The 22,694-nt window shown below is 46.5% G+C and overlaps 1 protein-coding gene across 4 annotated transcripts in view; it reads right to left on the reverse strand.

Moving 5' to 3' along the window:
• LOC138681628 (presenilin-2-like) overlaps window positions 1-22,694 on the reverse strand; it is a 142,817-nt gene that overhangs the window by 50,920 nt on the left and 69,203 nt on the right. For all 4 annotated transcript variants that reach the window (XM_069769294.1, XM_069769296.1, XM_069769295.1 and 1 more), the window contains exons 6-7: window positions 20,677-20,897; window positions 17,381-17,479 (exon numbers count right to left, since the gene is read on the reverse strand). In XM_069769294.1, the coding sequence (XP_069625395.1) occupies window positions 17,381-17,479; window positions 20,677-20,897 (320 nt within the window). The remainder of the gene's footprint in view (window positions 1-17,380; window positions 17,480-20,676; window positions 20,898-22,694) is intronic.

The raw sequence follows: 22,694 nt of genomic DNA on the forward strand, positions 1-22,694 counted from the left end.
AGGACTTGGGGATCCTAGTTAATGATAAACTTACCTGGAGCAGCCAGTGCCAGGCAGCAGCTGCCAAGGCAAACAGGATCATGGGGTGCATTAAAAGAGGTCTGGATACACATGATGAGAGCATTATACTGCCTCTGTACAAATCCCTAGTTAGACCGCACATGGAGTACTGTGTCCAGTTTTGGGCACCGGTGCTCAGGAAGGATATAATGGAACTAGAGAGAGTACAAAGGAGGGCAACAAAATTAATAAAGGGGATGGGAGAACTACAATACCCAGATAGATTATCGAAATTAGGATTATTTAGTCTAGAAAAAAGACGACTGAGGGGCGATCTAATAACCATGTATAAGTATATAAGGGGACAATACAAATATCTCGCTGAGGATCTGTTTATACCAAGGAAGGTGACGGGCACAAGGGGGCATTCTTTGCGTCTGGAGGAGAGAAGGTTTTTCCACCAACATAGAAGAGGATTCTTTACTGTTAGGGCAGTGAGAATCTGGAATTGCTTGCCTGAGGAGGTGGTGATGGCGAACTCAGTCGAGGGGTTCAAGAGAGGCCTGGATGTCTTCCTGGAGCAGAACAATATTGTATCATACAATTAGGTTCTGTAGAAGGACGTAGATCTGGGGATTTATTATGATGGAATATAGGCTGAACTGGATGGACAAATGTCTTTTTTCGGCCTTACTAACTATGTTACTATGTTAGGCTCTGACATCGGATTCTGAACCACAAAATCTTGAATGTTTTGTACCCTTGTAGGGAGATTATCCATCCAAGAGGACAGACCTTGAATGTCCATGTTTACACCAGTGTCCTGAACCACCCAGAGGTAAAGGGGAAAAGAGAGACAAAACACACTGCAAAAAAAAAAAAAATGGTCTCAGAACTTCTCTTATCCCTCTATTGAGATGCATTAGTACTTTGGGCCACCTGTACTCTTATGACCTGGTGGTCAGGACAATAATGGACCTGGTGGTTAAGAGCACACGGAATGACCTGATAGTTACTGATAATTAAGGACGAGCTCTGGGACGTGGGAACTCTGCTGACCGCAATCCCTAATCCTATCAAACACACTAGAAATAGCCGTGGATTGCGCCTAACGCTCCCTATGCAACTCGGCACAGCCTAAGGAACTAGCTAGCCCTGAAGATAGAAAAATAAAGCCTACCTTGCCTCAGAGAAATTCCCCAAAGGAAAAGGCAGCCCCCCACATATAATGACTGTGAGTAAAGATGAAAATACAAACACAGAGATGAAATAGATTTAGCAAAGTGAAGCCCGACTTACTGAACAGACCGAGGATAGGAAAGGTTACTTTGCGGACAGCACAAAAACCTACAAAAAGACCACGCAGAGGGCGCAAAAAAGACCCTCCGCAACGACTCATGGTGCGGAGGCACTCCCTCTGCGTCCCAGAGCTTCCAGCAAGCAAGACAACAATAAAAATAGCAAGCTGGACAGAAAAATAGCAAACCAAAGAAATACAAGCTGGAACTTAGCTTCTGCTGGGAAGACAGGTCACAAGAACGATCCAGGAGTGAACTAGACCAATACTGGAACATTGACAGGTGGCATGGAGCAAAGATCTAAGTGGAGTTAAATAGAGCAGCCAACTAACGAATTAACCTCGTCACCTGTGGAAGGAAACTCAGAAACACCCACCAGAGGAAGTCCATGGACAGAACCAGCCGAAGTACCATTCATGACCACAGGAGGGAGCCCGACAACAGAATTCACAACACATAATGTGGTGGTGCACCATCTTGGGTGTCCGGTCCGAGCACTCCTACATAAAGTTTCCTGGAAAGTGGATTGGTCGTCATGGGCCAGTTGAATAGCCACCAAGGTCTCCCAATCTGACCCAGTTAAGACTTATCTTTGGGGTCATCTGAAGGCAATGGTCTAAGTTGGGAAGATACGAGATGTGCAGCATCTGAAACAACAGATACTGGAAGCCTGTGCTAGCATTTCTTCTGCAGTGTTGCTATAAGTGTGTCAAGAGTGGGAGAAGAGGGTTGCATTAACAATCCAACACATTAGGCAGCACTTTGAACACATTTTATAAGTGGTCATAAACTTGTAAATAACTCATGAAAGAATTAAGTTACATTAAAACCAAGTGTATCCATATAAATGGCCCACCCTGTATTATCCCCAGCTACAGTGGAAATGCAGCTTCCTGGTTACATAGAGCCAACAGTCTCCTAGGACCTAAAAGTTCCTGCTCCCTCCGTAGACCCAGCGACATAACCGCTGGGTCAGGAGTAAGAAGCGCTGTTAGCGATTGGTCAGCACTGTGTATACAGTGACCGCAAAAATAGGAACAGTAATAAACTGTCCCTGCTTGTGCTATGGGGAGTCCGGATGTGTCTCCCACAGCTGCACGATTGTATACAGTGACTATTTAGATTATTACTACAGAGTAGAACTCAGACCACCAGGAGGTTTCAAGTCTATGGGTAGTCTGCAAATGGTTTAGGAAAATAGATTATAAAATATTATTAGACAAAGGAAAAAAGTGATAGTCTTATATTTGATGAGTAAAAAATAATGTACAGCAAAAGCCTTACATTGGCAACATTCTATTCGGTGCCAAAAGGTTCTTAAGTCCACTTGTCCTATCCCCCTATAGTGTTGAACAATGATTATCTGACAAATCGCTTGACAATATCTTGTAGCGAAAACAATACAGGAACTCAGGAGAAAACCTTCTAGACATTTGTGCTCTGTTAATAGTAAAAGAAGAACTCCCATTAGCTCGGCATGGCAGAGACAGCTGTAAACTCATGTCTATGCATTAGCAAAACTAAACTGGGCTCTGGTGGTGATCTTGTTGAACTAAAACTTCTGTAGGAAGATGCACAGTAAATCCACGGACTTAATGCTTTGAGTCCAGAAGGCCTCAATGAAACAGTCACTTATTCAGCATTCATATTATTTTATTTTTACAGGAAATTTCCTATATGATTTTTTTTTCTGTCAGAGTAATGGTTTACTACCTTGTAAGATTATTTCACTTCAGTCTAAGTAAAACCATGTTCCTCTATCAATTCATTGGGGGACACAGGAAACCATGGGTGTATGCTGCTGCCACTAGGAGGCTGACACTATGCACAAAAATAGTTAGTGCCGGTCAGTGGCGTGTACACTGCAGAGCAGGAGCTAGGTTAATCAGTTTAGCTTATTGTCAGTAGGAGGTGGACACTGGTCTTTTACTAGACCCATATCTACCTCAGTGTTCGTCGTTTCTTTTCAGATAGATCTTCTCTCTGGAGGGATACTGTGTGAATAGTCACAACTGTACTCCCACCACGTATCCTCATATGTCTCTCTGGCAGGACCCTAACCACTAACACAGAAGAATGTTTAGGTGATCAGAACATTGGTCCTGGCCCAGTCTCCTACCCACTCGCCCACCAGAGCCTGTGTTTCAGGAGGCATGGACGTCCCATATTCCCAAGAGGCTCGGAAGTCCAATGAAGGTTTGGATGTAGAGGTACGTCTCCCTTTCTGTCAGGTACCCTGAGGTGTCAGGAGAGAAGATCCGGACAAAGAAGATGAAAAACAGAAGGATGAAGATAATGAAAAGATGGAGGAAGATGACAGAAGATGGATGAGTTTTACTCCCCCCCCCCCATCCCCCTAGTTTTTTTTATTGGTAGACGGTTTGTAGTAGAGGGGTCTTCCTTTTAGGTATAGACCGTTTTTGGTATAGATAGGTTTTCTTCTTCATTCTGAGTTACCTGACAGGCAGTCTGGGTCTCCGGGGCCTCAGCAATAATTTAGGCCCTAGCTTCAGCGCAGCCTAACTCCAGCATTTAGCTCCACCCCTTTCTCTGCATCTTCGGGAGGGCTTTTCTCCAGCCCGTCGATAGCACGCCCTCCCCTACTGTTTCCAGCGGTTAGCTCCACCCCTTCATCTCAGACGTGTAGGTGTCCTGGGCATCGCTGTCTCTCCTCCTCTTGTTTGCAGCAGTTAGATCCGCCCACTTTCGGCCTCACCGAGCGGGCTTTTGAAGTAACGCCCCCTCTTCTCTCCTTCTGCATGCGCTTTCTCCCTGCGGGCCCCCCCTTCCTCCCTGTGGCCGCCATTTGCCGGAATCAGGTTCTGGAAGGTGACATCTCTGTAAGGAACTCTCATCTCCTCCTCGATTATCCTGCAGCCCTGGTTGTTTCCTGGAGCCCTCTACAGTCTGGAAGCAGACCTCAGGACCTGCATTTTCCTGTGAGTAGCTCTGCTCTGCAGACTAAACACTCTCCTCTGCAATCTCCTATTGTCCCCTAATCTTCTGGCATTAGTTAGTGGGTCTGCTTCTCATCATGCCTAACCCTAAAAGGAGAGTGCTCTCGCCCTCCTGCCCCCTCTTCTTCCTCTGCTCGTCAGACAATTTGTTTGCACCACATGTAATTGCAAACTCCCTTCAGGCCAGTGCTCTCCCCTCTGTCAGGGCTGCAGCAGCCAACCCCCGCGCCTGCTACCCAGGAGTCCCTTTTTGCCCCAGGAGAGAGTGGTGCCCCCATCCCAATGTGGGCTACCTCTGTGTCGCAGTCGGTCACAGACCTCATCAATGTATCGCAGTCCCTGGCGTTAGTCCTTGACAGATTTTCCCTTCCTACATCCGCCATTACAAGGAATCTAGGCGGGAGCACCGTTCTTCCTCCCGCTCTCCCCCGAACACTGCCGATGGACATCTTTTTCCTGGTCCTCTTCCCTGGAGTCAGCCATGTCAGTTTCAGATGTACTGTTCGAGGATTACTCAGACCCGTCACCAGGCCTCTAATAGGAGAGACATGGTCCAGAGCCTTATTGTGGCAGTCAACCAGACATTTAATATTAAGGATACCGCTACGGAATCCGCAGAACAGGTGATTTCGTTTAGACATTCAAGACCAGCTCCTAAGGTCTCTGCCCCTCATACAGAATTTGAGGAAGTACTTTTCAAGGAACGGGACAATCCCACCAGCCGCTTTCAAAGAGGGAAGCGCCTCGGCATCCTATATCCCTTTTCCCCAGAACTCACTGCTAACTGGACAACTTCTCCGACTGTAGACCATCCGGTTTCCAGATTGTCCACCAATACAGTCCTTCCTCTTCCAGATGGATCATCTATCAGGGGACACCAATGACAAGCTCATAGAGTCCTTTGCAAGGTCAGCCTTTGAAGCAGCCGCCTCTACACTGTGCCCTACTTTCGCCTCCACCTGGGTGGCAAAGTCGATAATGGCATGGGCTAATCGGCTACATCAGGGCATTCTTTCTGTAGCCCGACTGAGGAATTGGCTGACCTCACGGACCTAATTGCTCATGCAGGGGAGTACATGGTATAAGCATCCCTGGACTCATGTGATGCTCGAGCTTCCAGCAACATAGCAGCCATCCGTAGGACCATTTGGCTTAAAGAGTGGCAGGCGGACTTTTCCTCAAAGAAGTCCCTTACCAACTTGCCTTTCCATGGTTCCCCTCTGTTTGGCTCCAACTTGGACCAAATTATTAAAAGGTCGCCACCGGAGGGACGAGTTCTCTCCTTCCTTAGGCCAAACTTAGCCAGCCTCTTGTCACGTGAATTTCCGTACTTTCAACGTTTCCCTTCGACTGAGGAGTTCTTCTACCAGGAGAAGCCACAGGCTCACCAGATTAGGAAAAAAGTTTTCTTTAAATCGTCCTACGTGTGTTTCAGTGACGCGAAGAGTAGATCCTCCAGTACCAGTCCTGGTAGGTTTTCCTCCGCTTGACTCATCATGGATCAAAGATTACTGAATGGAGGAGTCAATCTTTGTTTTTTTCAGGATGGAGGCTCTTCATTCAGTAATTGCCTTCCTGGGAACAGCAGGAGTTTTTTTGTTTCATGGAAGCCTTTATCCATGTTCTTGTCTCTTCGGGGCATCAAAGATTCCTGCATTTTGCCCTCTTCCCTTTCGGGCTCTGGACCAATCCCAGAGTCTTTGAAGAGACTGTGCCAGTGGTTTTTGCACATTCTGCGGACCACAGGTTAAGTGCTTTTGCCATACCTCGCTGACGTTCTCATCATGGCTCTGCCTGTCATTCTTTATTCCCTTCCTTTTGTCCGTCTTGGACTCATCCTCCGTAACGTTCCTTCATCTGGTTTCCTGGTCAAGGCGATGTGTGTCTATCCGGCTAAGGCCGCCCAACACCCCTCCTTTTCGGAATATGGTTGCTCCCTGGATCTGGACAGCAATGGAGGCTTACCGGGTCAGAGCAAAATTTTTCTGGGTCCATGCCTACGCTTCAGAGGATGCCAGCTTACGTAGAAGACCTTGCAGGCGGTAGTGGCGAGTTTTCCAACCTGAATGGAGTTTTCTGCTGTTCCGTCCCCTTGGGTACTGCCTTGGGACATCCCATGGCTTCCTGTGTCCCCCAATGAAGCGATAGAGAAACCAGGATTTTTTGGCTACTCACCGTAAAATCTGTTTCTCGGAGCCTTTATTGGGGGTCACAGCACCGTCCCAAGTTTAACAGCTCTGTTTACTGTATTATATTGTTACAGTTTTGAGTTTGTGTGTTTTTCTCTTATTTGTTGCTTCTCCTACTGCTTTCTCACTGATTAACCTAGTGCCGGTCGGTGGTACACTGCAGAGGAGGAGCTAACTTTTTTGTGCATAGTGTCAGCCTCCTAGCGGCAGCAGCATACACCCGTGGTTTCCTGTGTCCCCCAATGAAGGCTCCGAGAAACAGGTTTTATAGTGAGTAGCCAAAAAATCCTGTGTAAGTATTCGGACAGAAATCCGAGAGTGGACCCTCTGGGTCGTGACTCTAGAGCCCCCGGGGTCGAGCGGACCAGATGGAATCACCCCCTATACAGGGAGTGTTAGGAGCAGGACCTCGGGGGAATGGAGACACAACAGCTAGAGCCAAAGGGACGACCCAAAATAAAGAAGGAAACCACAGGCTATAAGGATGGCAGGGAATAATAGGAAAACAAGACTTAACTGAAAGAATGTCTGGAACACGGAACGGCAGGACTCAGCAGGAACACGGACCGGCAGGATACAACAGGAACACGGACTGGCGGGATACAGCAGGAACACGGACAGGCAGGATACAGCAGGAACACGGGCTGGCAGGACACAGCAGGAACACGGACTGGCAGGATACAGCAGGAACACGGACTGGCAGAATACAGCAGGAACACGGACAGGCAGGATACAGCAGGAACACGGACTGGCAGAATACAGCAGGAACACGGACTGGCGGGATACAGCAGGAACACGGACAGGCAGGATACAGCAGGAACACGGGCTGACAGGACACAGCAGGAACACGGACTGGCAGGATACAGAGACAAAGCAAGGACTGGGCTGAGAAAAGACACTGGTACAGGGGAGCCTAGGGCATAGGGACACTGACGGCAGACAGTGCACCTACAAAGCAAAGGCGTCTTACCTAGGAAGACGCCGGGAAGAAATACCCGATGGGCCATGTTGGGGCGGAGCCACCGGGTCGCGACCTCCCAGAAGGCTCAGCGACGGGGGAGACGCGACCGCGCATGCGCGAAGAGACCAGACGCCGAGAGCCGGCGAAGGAGGAGGCAGAGCGGCGCGGGACAGGATCGTGAGCGCGCCGAGGGATGGGAGAAGCCGGGTAAGTATGTGCGGGCGTGACATCCTGTTATTTAATATATCCCTTTTCTTGACCCAATGAGGGTCCTTATAGCATAAGATGTACAAGATATTTCCTACCTAGTAGTGATGAGTGTGTGCTCGTTAATAGCGCATCTTCAGTGTGCTCAAATACTATGTTCGAGTTGACGTAGTTGCAGGTCTCATGGCTGTTCGACAGCTGTTTGTTTGTGTTGTGGCTGTCGAACAGCCGCAAGACATGCAGCCACAGGGACTCAAACATAATATTCGAGCACGCCAAAGATGCTCCATTAAACGCACGAGTGTGCTCCGATAACACATTATTATTTGAGCATGCTCGCTCATCATTAGCTACCAACGGCCATATCTCAGCCTGCACAGCAGCGATTCAGGGCTAATAAAGCTGAGACGAAGCACAAAATATAAATTAAAATGAGATATACAGGTCTGTGGCAGCTCGCAGTCCAGATTCGCTGCTGTAGCTGCAACCTAGGCTGCGATCGAGTCTGTTATAATTCACCCTCCCTCACCACTGATTTCAGCCAGTAAAAAGAAGAGGTGGGGCTGTGCGGGAGCTGACAGGCTGCAGTGACAAGAGAGAGGGTGTGTGATCTCCTTGAGTCACTGTGTAACACTAGGTTTCATGTAGCACACCTGAGAAGTTAAAAGAAAAAAAAAAGGGGGGGGGAGGAGAAGGAGGGATAATTATGCAATCTCTGTGAATGTTTTTTAACCCTGCTGTTCTGTTCGGTCAAAAATGACCTTTTTTGAACTTTGATATTTAAAAAAAAAATCATTATGCAGTTCTGAAACTTGTGGTTACTTCTATTTTCCTAATTTGAGGGGTTCTTTCTAAGGGTCCATTTTTATTTTTTTTTGTTTAGTTTTTGAGCCACATTTTTTTTTTTACACTTGTACTGTTCCCGGTCAAAAATGACCGAATAGCATTTTAGCTAATTTCAGCCAATTTTTGAGTAAAACAAATGAGTTATAATTTATTTTGAGACTACTTATTGCATCTGCTATTGTTTATGAAGTAAACAATTGCTTTAGGTGCAGATTTACACATGCAAACCATGAAATTAGCTAAAATGCTATTCGGTCATTTTTGACCGGGAACAGTACAAGTGTAAAAAAAAACCATATTGGCTTTCAGTACAGTTCTGTGCAAACAAGCCTGAGCTTCCACAAGGTGGACATAGTTCCATGTTTTATTTCACTCAAGACACAACAGTGGTTTCTTATTTTCCAAAAAAAAAAAACAAACAAGTGATACTTATGAGCACAATGCACAATGATGATGCAATAAGCAATCGAGAAGATAGAAAGCCGGACATGATAATGGACTATAAAAGGCACGGATGATTGACCTCGTGGAGACCAAAACAGTGGATGGATACCATGCTTGGCATAGGTGGTTTTCCTTTATCGGATGCTGCCCTTCCCTTGGTTGTTCCTTCCCGGAGAAAGGCCTGGCTATTCACTGCCTGCGTTGAGAAACACGTGATGGTGTCTCCGCAGCTCCTCTACATGCATTTGCATATTTGGGGGCAGTGTTCTGGATCACTGCGTTGAGAAACACGTGATGGTGTCTCCGCGGTGTTGGATGTTTTGGTCTCCATGAGGTCAATCATCCGTGCCTTTATAGACTTTCTACTAGGCACTGCTCCTGATAGCCAGTTTCCTATCCACACTGATGAGGGGCAAAAACCATGGATAGTGGACTAGGCAGACATGTGTATTATTGTTGTCCTGAATGTAAACAATAAAATTATGTGAAGATTTTCTGAAGAAAAAAAAAAAGATTTTTTTATTTATTATTTTTACTATTTTTTTTTCAAAATGTTTGCACGCAGTTAAATTTTATACTATAGTTAATTTTAAGTTATAATTAGTTATAGTTGGTATAGTAGTAGTAGTAGTAGTAGTAGTTGTTTTAGTTAGTTAAGCTCAAATTTGTAATTTATGTGCACAATTCAATAAGCCCTTGTAACCTTTATAAACACAAAATAAATTTAAAAAAAATTAATTTTTTTTACGTTTTTTTTTTTTTATAATGACCAACCATGCTCACATACAGTATAATAATGCAACAGGTATTCAAAAAAAATTTCTTAAGTAGCTAAAACAGCATTTTATTAGGCCCGGTCAAAAATGACCAGAGCAGTACAAGTTGTAAGACTCATGTCGGTGTGGTAGTTGGGGGCAGGTATATCTCGCCCAGGTATTTGTCCTATGTGAATTAGGCCACTCAGTATCTTCAGGATGCTAATGGGTTAACAAGTGCAGGAATAAAGGATGACCAGCTGGGGGTTTCCAGCATCAGCCTGGGGCACACAGATTGCCTGTCTGTGTGAGACAAACGTGAGTGAGAGCTGTGCTCAAGAATTGTGTGATGTTAGCTGGGTGGGGGAAGCCCCCCCCCCAGTTGTTGAGATAGCAACGTGTTGGTTTAGTTAGCGCCGGACAGGCTAGGATTTATTTTTATGTTTTGTTTTATCTATGTTGCTTTCACGTTAATAAATCTGACCTGAGGTCAGCCTGCTCAGAAAACCTGCTGTACGCCTCAGATTCAATGCACAAACCACGTGGCCTTTGACCCCAGCAAAGGCGATCCCGGAGTGTTGTGTCACATTGTGGTGGAGAACGCGGGCATACCGTGGCACAGGCGACAGCATGGAAGACGTGGTGAAAGCCTTAGTACAGTCAACTGCCGTACAGCAGCAGGCCACAGCCGTACAGCACGAAGCTAATCGCTTGATGGCCGCACAGCTGAAGGAGTTAGTGGACATGACGGTTGCAGACCGCCACCTTCTCCAACAGGTGGCACAGCGCCTGGTGAGCATGCCTGACGCTGACCCGGAAGCAGAGTCCAGAAGGATCCATGTGATCTGGCAAAAGCTGACTGCAGAAGATGACGTCGAGGCATACCTGACAACGTTTGAGCGGACGGCATTGAGAGAGAAGTGGCCGAAGGCACGATGGGCCGATTTGATTGCCCCGTTTCTCTCCGGCGAGGCCCAAAAAGCTTACCATGATTTGGACCCGGAGGTCGCTCAGGACTTTGAGAAGCTGAAAGCTGAGATCCTGGCCCGGCTGGGTGTGACGACGGCTGTCCGGGCACAGAGGGTACATCAGTGGACATACCAGCAAGATAAACCGGCGCGGTCTCAGATGTTCGACCTGATCTACTTGACAAAGAAATGGCTGCAACCCGAGGTACTGACAATACCCGAAATAATCCAGCGGGTTGTCCTGGACAAGTACCTGAGAGTACTACTACCAGCGCTGAAAAGGTGGGTAAGCCAAGGAAATCCCACGACAGCGGATCAACTTGTGGAGTTGGTCGAGCGTTATTCCGTGGCAGAAGGACTTCCCGACGACACCGCCAGCCCCTGGTCTGTGCCTCCTCCTCGTGGAACCGGTAAGACTGTTCCAGGGACCACGGGTGAAGGAAAATCGCTTAAAACTGTGGGGGAGGAACCCGGGACTGCTCGCACTCCAAGACCGAGAGTATTGGACGGTGGTCTCAGTAGGGGACCTGTTAGGTGTTTCCGCTGCCATGAGGGTGGTTTCACACTTGCGTTTTTGTCTGCAGCGTTTTTTTTCCCTATATTTAACATTGAAAACGCATGCGTTTTTTTGTGTATGCGTTTGGTCGCGTTTTTTGACGCATGCTTTTTTTACTGCATGCGTTCATTTTCTGAAATGCTACTTGTAGTATTTTTAGAAGCGTTTTTTTGACCAAAAAAAACCGCATGCGTTTTCATGCGTTTTTTTTGGGTCAAAAAATACATTGGAGTCAATGGGGACGCATGCGTTTTTTGGTGCATGCGTTTTTTGCGGTAAAAAACGCATGCGTTTTTTTATTAATAAAACAGAAAACACACTGATATGCCACCCCCCAACATAAAGGTGATAAAGGGAACCTAACCCTACCCCTACCCCTAACCCTAAGGGATCCTAACCTTACCCTACCCTACCCCTAAGGGATCCTAACCCTAACCCTACCCCTAACCCTACCCCTAACCCTAAGGGATCCTAACCCTAACCCTAATCCCTTTATGGTTAGGGTTAGGGTTAGGATCCCTTAAGGTTAGGGTTAGGGGTAGGGTTAGGATCCCTTAGGGTTAGGGGTAGTGTTAGGGGTAGGGTTAGGGTTAGGATCCCTTAGGGTTAGGGTTAGTGGTAGGGTTAGGGGTAGGATCCCTACACCTAACCCTACCCCTACCCCTAACTATTTCTGTTTATAGTGGGTTTTTTACTTTATTTTGATGATTGGCAGCTGTCACACATTTCTCAGCATGCGTTTAAAAAACGCAAACGCATGTAAAAACGCATGTAAACGCGTCAAAACGCCGCATTTTTTTCACCACATGCAAAAACGCATGCGTCAAAAAAACGCAGCGTTTACACGCGTTTTTTCACCATGCGTTTTTTGCGTTTTTTACCGCAAAAACGCACCCGAAAAACGCCAATGTGAAACCAGCCTGAGAAGGGCCACGTTTCTGCGAACTGTCCTGTTACCGCTGAACCCATGCAGTGCGACGTTATAGACTCTAAAAAAGGCATGTCTTTGGTTACACGGCTAGTGAGTGTGAATGCGGGTCAAAATGATACAGCGAAACACCTGTGTGAATTATCTGTTGATGGGAAAAATGTTGTGGCATTACTAGACTCTGGAAGTGTGGTGACTCTGGTGAAAGCTAGTCTGGTGGCACTTCCATCTGGTCCGTCTGACAAGTTTTCTGTAACGTGTGTGCATGGTGACACCTGCTCGTACTTAACAGCGGTCATATGGATTTCCACTCCCTATGGGTCAGTGCAGCACAAAGTGGGACTCGTTCCCGCATTGTTACAGGATGTAATCCTGGGCAGGGATTTTCCCTATTTCTGGCAGTTGTGGGAGAATCAGTTGCTCCTTCACGGTAGCTGTACCCGTGAATCTTCTCCCATGCCCTCTGGAGGTCCCGAGTCCCTAGAGGAGACCCCACAGGAAGATGTTGCTGGGGAGGTTAGTGAATCTAACCTTCAGTACCCCTTCTCCGTCATGGCGGGGGAAACGGAGGAAACTGAGGAACCTCAGCGAGAGGCGGAGGCAGACAGCCATCCGGCACCCTGCCTGCCAGATTTGGGAGTCCAGTTGGATGACTTCCACAGCGAGCAAATGAAAGATCCTACCCTGACTCCGGCTAGGAAAAATGTAAAAATGATAGATGGGGTACCCGTAGAACCTGACACTAAGCTAGCGTACCCGTATATGGTTCTTGAAAATGATTTGCTCTACCAGGTAGAAAAAAAAGGGGAAGACAGTGCAACGGTTAGTGGTACCCAAACCTTATCGGCGGAAGGTACTGGACTTGGCCCACGGACATATAATGGGGGGACATCTGGGGGTACAGAAAACCACAGAAAGGATATCACATTGTTTTGTGTGGCCTGGAATACATAGTGATGTGCGTAACTATTGTGAGTCCTGTCCAGAGTGCCAAATCGCGGCACCTAAACCTCGGTTTCGTAGCCCTTTGGTACCCCTTCCTATCATTGGAGTCCCTTTTGAGAGAATTGGAATGGATTTGGTTGGGCCCCTTCCCCGATCCGCACGTGGGCACCAACATATCCTCCTCATCGTGGACTATGCCACTCGTTACCCGGAAGCCATCCCTTTGCGTAACACAGCTACCAAGACGATCGCCAAGGAATTGGTACAAGTGTTTAGTCGGGTGGGAATTCCAAAACAGATACTCACCGACCAGGGGACTCCCTTTATGTCGAGGGTAATGAAGGAGCTCTGCAGACTCTTACAAATAGACCCGTTGCATACGTCTGTCTATCACCCTCAAACAGATGGCCTGGTTGAGCGGTTCAACAAAACCTTAAAACAGATGCTCCGGAAGGGGATAGACAAAGATGGGAAGAACTGGGATTACTTGTTACCCTATTTGCTGTTTGCCATTAGGGAAGTTCCCCAGTCTTCCGCAGGGTTTTCGCCTTTCGAACTGTTGTACGCCCGTCGTCCCCGGGGACTGTTGGACGTCGCAAAAGAAACCTGGGAAGGTCAAGTCACTCCCTTTAAAACGGTGATTGACCATGTAACACAAATGCAGGATCGTATTGCCGCTGTCATGCCCATTGTTAGGGACCATATGTTACAGGCCCAGGGAGCCCAGAGGCAAAGTTATGATAGAGGTGCTAAGGTCCGTACATTTGCATCCGGGGATAGGGTGTTGGTCCTAATCCCTACGGTGGATAGTAAATTTCTGGCGAAATGGCAGGGCCCATTTGAGGTCCTGGAAAGAGTTGGTGAAGTGAACTATAAAGTGTACCAGCCTGGTAAGAGAAAACCAGAACAGATTTATCATGTGAATCTGATAAAACCCTGGAAAGACCGCTCTGCCCTAACGGCGGATCTGCCCCGTCCGGTTGGTTCACCTACCGTACCGGAGGTGCAGGTTGCCGAGACTCTCTCGGAACAACAAAAATCTGAGGTTAAGCAGTTTTTGTTACAGAACCGACAGTTTTTCTCGGAAAAACCTAGCCGGACTAAGCTAGTGAAACATGAGATTGTCACAGAGCCTGGCGTCACAGTTCATGTGAAGCCCTACCGGATTCCAGAAGCACGCCGTGAAACCGTCTCCCGGGAAGTGATGGCAATGTTGGACTTAGGAGTCATTGAAGAGTCACACAGCGCCTGGTTCAGTCCAATCGTGTTGATACCTAAACCGGATGGCTCCATACGGTTTTGTAATGACTTTAGGAAACTGAAAGCGGTTTCTAAATTTGATGCGTACCCTATGCCCCGGGTCGATGAGTTGATCGACCGGCTTGGTAAAGCCCGATACATTACGACCCTGGATTTAACAAAGGGGTACTGGCAGATCCCTCTGGCCGAGGCGGCCAGAGAGAAGACGGCATTTGCTACACCGGAAGGTCTGTTCCAGTATGTCTACATGCCGTTTGGACTTCACGGAGCTCCCGCAACGTTCCAGAGATTGATGGATCGAGTCTTGAGGCCCCACAGACAGTACGCTTCTGCCTACCTGGATGACATCGTAATTTACAGCATGGACTGGGAAACTCACCTCCGGAAGGTACAAGCGGTGATTGATGACCTGCGAGATGCAGGCTTAACGGCAAACCCCAAGAAATGTCACATCGGGCTTGAAGAAGCCCGATACTTGGGCTACGTGATTGGCAGAGGAGTGGTTAAACCCCAGATCGACAAAATACAGGCAATCCAGGGCTGGCCACAACCAGTGAACAAGAAACAAGTACAAGCTTTCATGGGGATTTCCGGCTATTATCGCCGGTTCATACCCAATTTTGCAGCCATGGCTACCCCCTTGACGGATCTTACCAAAGGGAAGGGTTCCGTCATGGTAAAATGGACCTCAGCTGCTGAAGAGGCCTTCCACAGCCTGAAACGGGCTTTGTGCTCTCAGCCCGTACTAGTGACTCCTGATTTCAGCAGCGAGTTTGTGGTACAAACTGATGCCTCTGATACTGGTGTCGGAGCTGTACTTTCCCAGGTGAGGGACGGAGTCGAACACCCGGTCCTCTACCTCAGTCGGAAACTGAATGTACATGAGCAGAGATATGCGGTGGTTGAAAAAGAGTGCCTAGCCATTAAATGGGCTCTCGACTCCCTCAAGTATTACCTGGCCGGTAGGAAGTTTAGGCTGGTCACGGACCATGCCCCTCAAGTGGATGCACCTCCACAAGGACCGTAATAGTCGGGTAACCCGGTGGTTCCTTGCCCTGCAGGCTTATTCTTTTACGGTGGAGCACCGACCTGGGGTGCAGATGGGGAACGCCGATGCCCTGTCCCGAGTGCACTGTTTCAAGAGTGTTCTTGCTCGACCGGAGTGGTCTGAGCAAGGGGGGTGGATATGTAAGACTCATGTCGGTGTGGTAGTTGGGGGCAGGTATATCTCGCCCTGGTATTTGTCCTCTGTGAATTAGGCCACTCAGTATCTTCAGGATGCTAATGGTTTAACAAGTGCAGGAATAAAGGATGACCAGCTGGGGGTTTCCAGCGTCAGCCTGGGGCACACAGATTGCCTGTCTGTGTGAGACAAACGTGAGTGAGAGCTGTGCTCAAGAATTGTGTGATGTTAGCTGGGTGGGGGAAGCCCCCCCCAGTTGTTGAGATAGCAACGTGTTGGTTTAGTTAGCGCCGGACAGGCTAGGATTTATTTTTATGTTTTGTTTTATCTATGTTGCCTTCACGTTAATAAATCTGACCTGAGGTCAGCCTGCTCAGAAAACCTGCTGTACGCCTCAGATTCAATGCACAAACCACGTGGCCTTTGACCCCAGCAAAGGCGATCCCGGAGTATTGTGTCACAAAGTGTATAGTGGAAACGAAAAGAACAGCAGGGTTAAATAAATTTGAATATGGCAATACACTTTTAAATGGGATTTTATTGTGAGAAAGCAAGAAAAGTCACATATTTGGTATCACTCTGTCCGCAGTGACCTTAACTCCTTCCATCTTGCCCTGAAAACAACCAGTGAACAGTCTACGGTTACCGCTCAGGACACACCCTGGTACTTAGACATCTAGCTCGGCATATATGCGCTGCAGAGCGAGCTCATAACTGAAGTGCTGGGACGTGCTTAGGCTACGTTCACATTTGCGCCGCTCCCGGCTGCGTCGGGTACAGCCGCGGCGACGCACGCGCCATGTGCCCCTATATTTAACATGGGGGCGCATGGACATGCGTTGCATTTGCGTTTTGCGACGCATGCATCGCTGCAGCACATGCGTCAGGGCGCAGGGAACGCTGCATGATGCAGTTTTTCCTGCGCCTAAAACCATGCAAAAAGCGACGCATGCGTCGCAAAACGCAGCGTTTGTGCATGCGTTCATATTTGCGTTGTGCGTTGCCGCACAACGCAAATGTGAACGTAGCCTAACTGTGAACTGAGCGGTGGCTGTGGCCACTCCGCAACGAAATCATATTAACCTGTATTTTAACCCCATATCTGCAGGTTATTAACAGTTTGGGACATGACAGATTCTCATTAAAAAGGCAAGGCTTTTGCCATTTTATCAGACACCCTCTGTCTTTAGGTAAGGACAAAGGCAGATTTGTGCGACATCACAATTTGCTGAGAGCAAGAGTTATGATAGTCGGTTTACTCTGTTGAAGATTTAGCAGAGCTCAGAATGTTGTGACCTCGTTCACATCACTTAGCAACTTTCTGACCTGAGTATGACAGCATGATGTATTTGTATGCAGCTGTCACGGTCAGGCCAGGAGAGCCGATGGTCAGTCTGAGGATGCGATTCTCAAACAAGAAATATGTCCGTCTGTCTGCCCCCTACATTGTATATTGACACATACGGGCTAATCAGTGCTGGGGGAGCACTAGGAGGCAGGTGGCCAGTTGTCCTGGAGTGATAATCATCATCTGCTGATAACACACTGATTGTATTTAAAATGGAAAAACACTGTCATGCAAGTGTAATCAGTGGCTCAGCTCCTACAATATGGTGCTCTCAGAAGAAAAAAAGTTCATGAAGATGCCTGTGTGTATATATAAAGTGTGAAGTGTCTACTTTCAATTTATTCTGGAATTTACTGTAGATTTAATTTGAAATTATTGCCCTGGCTATCAGTGGCTCAAAGTTATTTATTTATTTATTTTTTTAAATGCTATCAGCAAAATGGTTAAAATGCAACTTTATGATCATAGTTGTAGCATGACAACTTGTTTGGTCTGGAATTGTGTTTAAGGAGGCCCCAATATGTAATATACTTACAGGAATATATTAGTGCTGGAAATATAGGCTCATTTCTTTCCTGCGCAGTTTCCACCAGCATCCTCAAAGGGCCCTTTGGGCACAATACAGCTAGCAAATCTGTCAGCAAAGGCACAATACAGTCATGACAGAAATCAGGCAGAAAACTCAAGCTTATCAAGCGGACCTACTTTTGTTTTGTACATCTGTTACCTGTAAAGGTACCTTCACACTAAACGACGCTGCAGCGATCCAGACAACGATCCGGATCGCTGCAGCGTCGCTGTTTGGTCGCTGGAGAGCTGTCACACAGACCGCTCTCCAGCGACCAACGATGCCGGTAACCAGGGTAAACATCGGGTTACTAAGCGCAGGGCCGCGCTTAGTAACCCGATGTTTACCCTGGTTACCATCCTAAAAGTAAAAAAAGCAAACGCTTCATACTTACCTTCCGCTGTCTGTCCCCGGCGCTGTGCTTCTCTGTACTGGCTGTGAGCACAGCGGCCGGAAAGCAGAGCGGTGACGTCACCGCTCTGCTTTCCGGCCGCTGTGCTCACAGTGAGTGCAGGAAAGCACAGCACCGGAGGACAGACAGCGGAAGGTAAGTATGAAGCGTTCGTTTTTTTTTACTTTTAGGATGGTAACCAGGGTAAACATCGGGTTACTAAGCGCGGCCCTGCGCTTAGTAACCCGATGTTTACCCTGGTTACCAGCGAAGACATCGCTGAATCGGTGTCACACACGCCGATTCAGCGATGTCAGCGGGAGAGCCAGCGACCAAATAAAGTTCTGGCCTTCTAGCCGCGACCAACGACATCACAGCAGGATTCTGATCGCTGCTGTGTGTCAAACTGAACGATCTCGCTAGCCAGGACGCTGCAACGTCACGGATCGCTAGCGATATCGTTCAGTGTGAAGGTACCTTAAGACATTGGCATCTAGATCTACAAAAAGGGATTGCTTTGTAGTTAAAACTTATTTTGCGGTTGTCAAAATGTAAAATAATAAAAGTAACGGTAACTAATGCTCCAGTTCTTTAATTCTGAACACTGCACTCCTGGCCTGATTTCGCACCCTCATTAGTTTCCACATAAAGTGCTTCTTCTGGCTCTAGGTCATTGATGTGCCTGAAGGACAAGGTCTGCTCGACTGAGTAAGGCTGGTTTCACATTTGCGTTTAAATCCGCAGCGTTTAAAACGCATCCGCAAGTGGTGAAAAAAATGCATGTAAACGCGTACAAACGCTGCGTTTTTTAGACGCATGCGTTGTCGCATGCGGTTAAAAAAACGCGTCGTTTGTACGCGTTTACATGCGTTTTTTCCTGCGTTTGTGCTTTTGGTACGCATGATGAGAAATTTCACAAGCTGTTTTTTGTTCATTCTGCTTCAGAAAAATCGGAATAAAAAGCTATCAAAAATGTCACGCCCGAAAATGTTACCAATAAAAATGTCAACTCGTCCCGCAAAAAACAAGACCTCACATGACTGTGGACCAAAATATGGAAAAATTTTAGCTCTCAAAATGTGGTAACGCACAAAATTTTTTGGGGAATAAAAAGCGTCTTTCAGTGTGTGACAGCTGCCAATCATAAAAATCCACTAGAAAACCCCTTATAAATAGAAATCAAACCCCCTTCATCAACTCCTTAGTTAGGGGAAAATTAAAAAAAAATTATTTATTTCCATTTTCCCATTAGGTTTTGGGCTAGGGTTTGGATCCCTTTGGGGTTAGGGTTAGGGCTAGAGTTTGGATCCCTTTGGGGTTAGGGTTTGGATCCCTTTGGGGTTAGGGCTAGGGTTTGGAACCCTTTGGGGTTAGGGTTAGGATCCCTTTGGGTTAGGCTTAGGGTTTGGATCCCTTTGGGGTTAGGGCTAGGGTTAGGATCCCTTTGGGGTTAGGGTTTGGATCCCTTTATCACCTTGATGGTGGGGGGTGGCTTATCAGTGTCTAGATTTGTTTTTCTCTATGGAAACGCATGCGTTCAAAAACGCATGTGTTAAAAAACGCATGCGTTTACATAGACAGCAATACTTTTTTTGACGCAATCGAACGCATGCGTTTTTTTGCGGCAAAAAAACGCCTCTAGAAATTACTACATATTGCATTTCCGTGCCAAGACGCAAGCATCGAAACGACGCATGCGTCGTCAAACGCGTACAAAAAAAACGCATGTGTTTTTAATGTTAAAGATAGGAAAACAAGACGCATGCGTTTATATGCGTTACAAACGTAGCGTCAAAAAACGCAAATGTGAAACCAGCCTAAGGTGAAACATGGCCCATGTTTACCTGAAGCAAATTCTGCTTAAAAAAACAAAGCGGGTACGTTTGCATCAAAGACACACTGTGCTGCTAATGTGAGGAGCTCGTCTTAACTATTTTTTTTTTTATGACGAGGTTCTGAAAAATTTGTTTTGTTAAGGATAAAATAAGGTGAATGTAGCTTCTTTGAAGTGAACGAATCCTGAAAGAAACCTCTAAAAAGTAGGCAGTCAAATCAAACTGGAAAGGATATTCAAAGAAAAAACAAAACAAAAACAAGCCTTTAAAAATGCCTTGGGACTAAAAAAAAATGCTGCAAAAAAGCATTTTCTGAAACAGTTTCTGCTTGTAATTGACGGTATGGTGCAAACATGTGTCAGTCCAGGTCTGGATATCCAGTCACATGTGGACCATCATTCAGTTGTAAAGTACCTATCCAACCTATCAATAGCTGGTTATTGGGTGATCATACAAGACTTAAGTTCTGCAAAATGAATAGTGACGAAAGCCATTTTATTCCAAGGTGCAGCTTGTCCTAGTCACGTGTAAGAACAGATTGCAGTCTAAAACACCGCTTGAGAGACAGATAAAGAGTATCGTAAATACACATCTCTGATCTGCAAGAGCAGGGCTGTAACATGACAAGAAATAAATCTTCATGCTGACTGGGCATAAACAATCTTCTCCAGCTTCAGTCCACTGTGTGCTGTCAGTTAGCAAGACGATTTACTTCTTCTCATGTAACAGTTCTGCACCGAGAGCTAACTGAGAAATGCGTATTTACGATACTCGTCTTGTCAGCTTGGACCCACTTATCAAGCTGTGTTCCTTTTAGGCTGCAACAAGGCTTGACTCACAACTAGGACAGGCTGCAGTTTGAATTAAGTGACGGGGACCAAATTATTGTATTCTTGAATGAGCAGGATCAAAATTAAGAAAGTTACTGACAAACCTATATTATTGCCAGTATCTGACAAAAAATTGGCATCACATTATCTGGCAATTATACAGACATTATGGCAATAATTTAAAAACAATAGAAATTAGTTACTTACCATAAACAGATATGGCGCCAAGAATAACCCAAGCTGACCACTCTGGCAAATACTTGATGAATACCAGAGCCATCAGAGCACTGATCATGATAAGATAAGCCTGCTGCAGTTGAAGAGGCCCTTTCCAATGAATACAGATCATTCCCACTGCCCCAAAATTCCAGATGACCATGAACAAGGTTGGATAGTCCATCGCTACATTGTACGTCTTGAAAACCTCACTATAAAAGTAGAAAAGCAGGGTTTTGGTTGACACCATGAAAGTTATTACTAACATCTCTATTTGTAGCTTTTTTTTTTTTTTTTAAGTTCTATTAATGTACACTTAGAGCAATTAAAGAAACAAAGTAAGTACAGTGCAGCTCCAATTACACAAAAAAATAGGGGGTTGTGGCTTTATTGTTGTACTGAGCAGATGTGTTAGTGAATGCTTATAGGCATAATATTAGAAGCTCTGCACAATCTTCACCAATTAAGCTCCTTTGATGACCTAGACTGGTCACGAGCATGAATACTAACCCAGCTCTCCAATATTTACTTGGTTTTTCCTTCGGCAACTGCAAAGGCCAGTGAATTTTGAAGAGATCCAAGTTCACCGTCCATTACTGGATCTGCATGCTATTGCATCATCCAGATTATCTCCGTGGCTTGATCCAGAGTTTGTGTCCCTTGTGGATCCTCCTTGTGCTGCTGGGCCTTCAGTTGCTTGCAGTCTAGCCTCGCCCGGATTGGCTGTGCCCTCCCAAATCTTCTGTCGCCGCTGTTGGATGTGGTGAACTCAGGAAGGATCCTGATCCTCAGTGTGCTGTTTTAGCCATGTCTGCCATGCCCCTTCTTTGCTGGGGTTGTCCTCTCAGTGAATAAGTCTGGTGTTCGTATCGCCGATAGACATCCTTGGTTGTTGGGCCCCTTTGAACCAACAAAGGCTAAGGGTGAGTGCTGTGCCGCCATATTTCTCCATACCCAGCTTCTACTCCCTTAGGGTGGGACATACGATATAACCATAGACCAGCGTCATTAAATATTGGACGTTCCCTGCGCTGTTAGCATACAAAGAACCCCTGCTTCTATGGTCTGTAATAAACTAGTTTATAGTTTTACACTTTTGGACAACCCTGATAAGAACTCATTATTGGGGCTTATTTCCAACTGCTATATAAAAAGGAGGGACGCAACCACATTATTACCGTTTCCCTCACAATATTATCCCCACCAACTGCCTCATATGTGTGCAAAAATGAGACCCAACAAGACTCTTCGTATAGCAGTTAAGAGGTTTCCCACACAAAGTACCGTTCATTTTAAACGAATAAATCTTGGAATAACAGTTCCACTACTGGAGGTATTAAACATGTTCCTGTGCTGAGATAATCTTACAGATGTGTCCCTGCTATGTACTGTGTAATGGTTGTGTCGGACCGTGCAGGAGTATATTATTCCAAGATCTATTGATTAAAATGCACTTTGTTCTTAACCGCCTCACCGAGTCTAGCACCCGCTATCAAACGAATAGTTATCAGGGGGCAGCGCTGGTGTCACTCACTGCTTCCATCTCCACTCCCTGATGAAGTCTTCTATTCTCGAGTTGTGCTGAGTATTGTTGGTGCTCGACTGTCATGTTCGAGCCCCATGGCTGCATGTTCACAGCTATAAGACAGCAACAAAACATGTGGGGATTGCCTGCCAAACACTGGCAAGCTCTCTGCATGTTTTGTTTCTGTCTAACAAAACAAATGGCTGTGGGGACTGGAACATGACACCCAAGCACCAGCAATTCTCAGTGCATGCCCGAGCACCCTAGGAAAAACGCAAGTAATGAGCACTTGCACTCATCACTAGTTATAAGCAGAATATTGGCACTGCACTCACCTCTCCCACAGCGTCCAGCACCCAGTACGTCTTCAGAGTGGGTGAAATCAAGAAACTAGTAACTGTAGCACTTCCCCCTGTGACTTACTGTTCCGGGAGGGGTGATGGACACTGAAGGTACACAGAGAGCCACCATTGCCTCCTGTGAC

The sequence above is a fragment of the Ranitomeya imitator genome, chromosome 5, assembly GCF_032444005.1.
Source record: "Ranitomeya imitator isolate aRanImi1 chromosome 5, aRanImi1.pri, whole genome shotgun sequence".
NCBI lineage: Eukaryota > Metazoa > Chordata > Amphibia > Anura > Dendrobatidae > Ranitomeya > Ranitomeya imitator.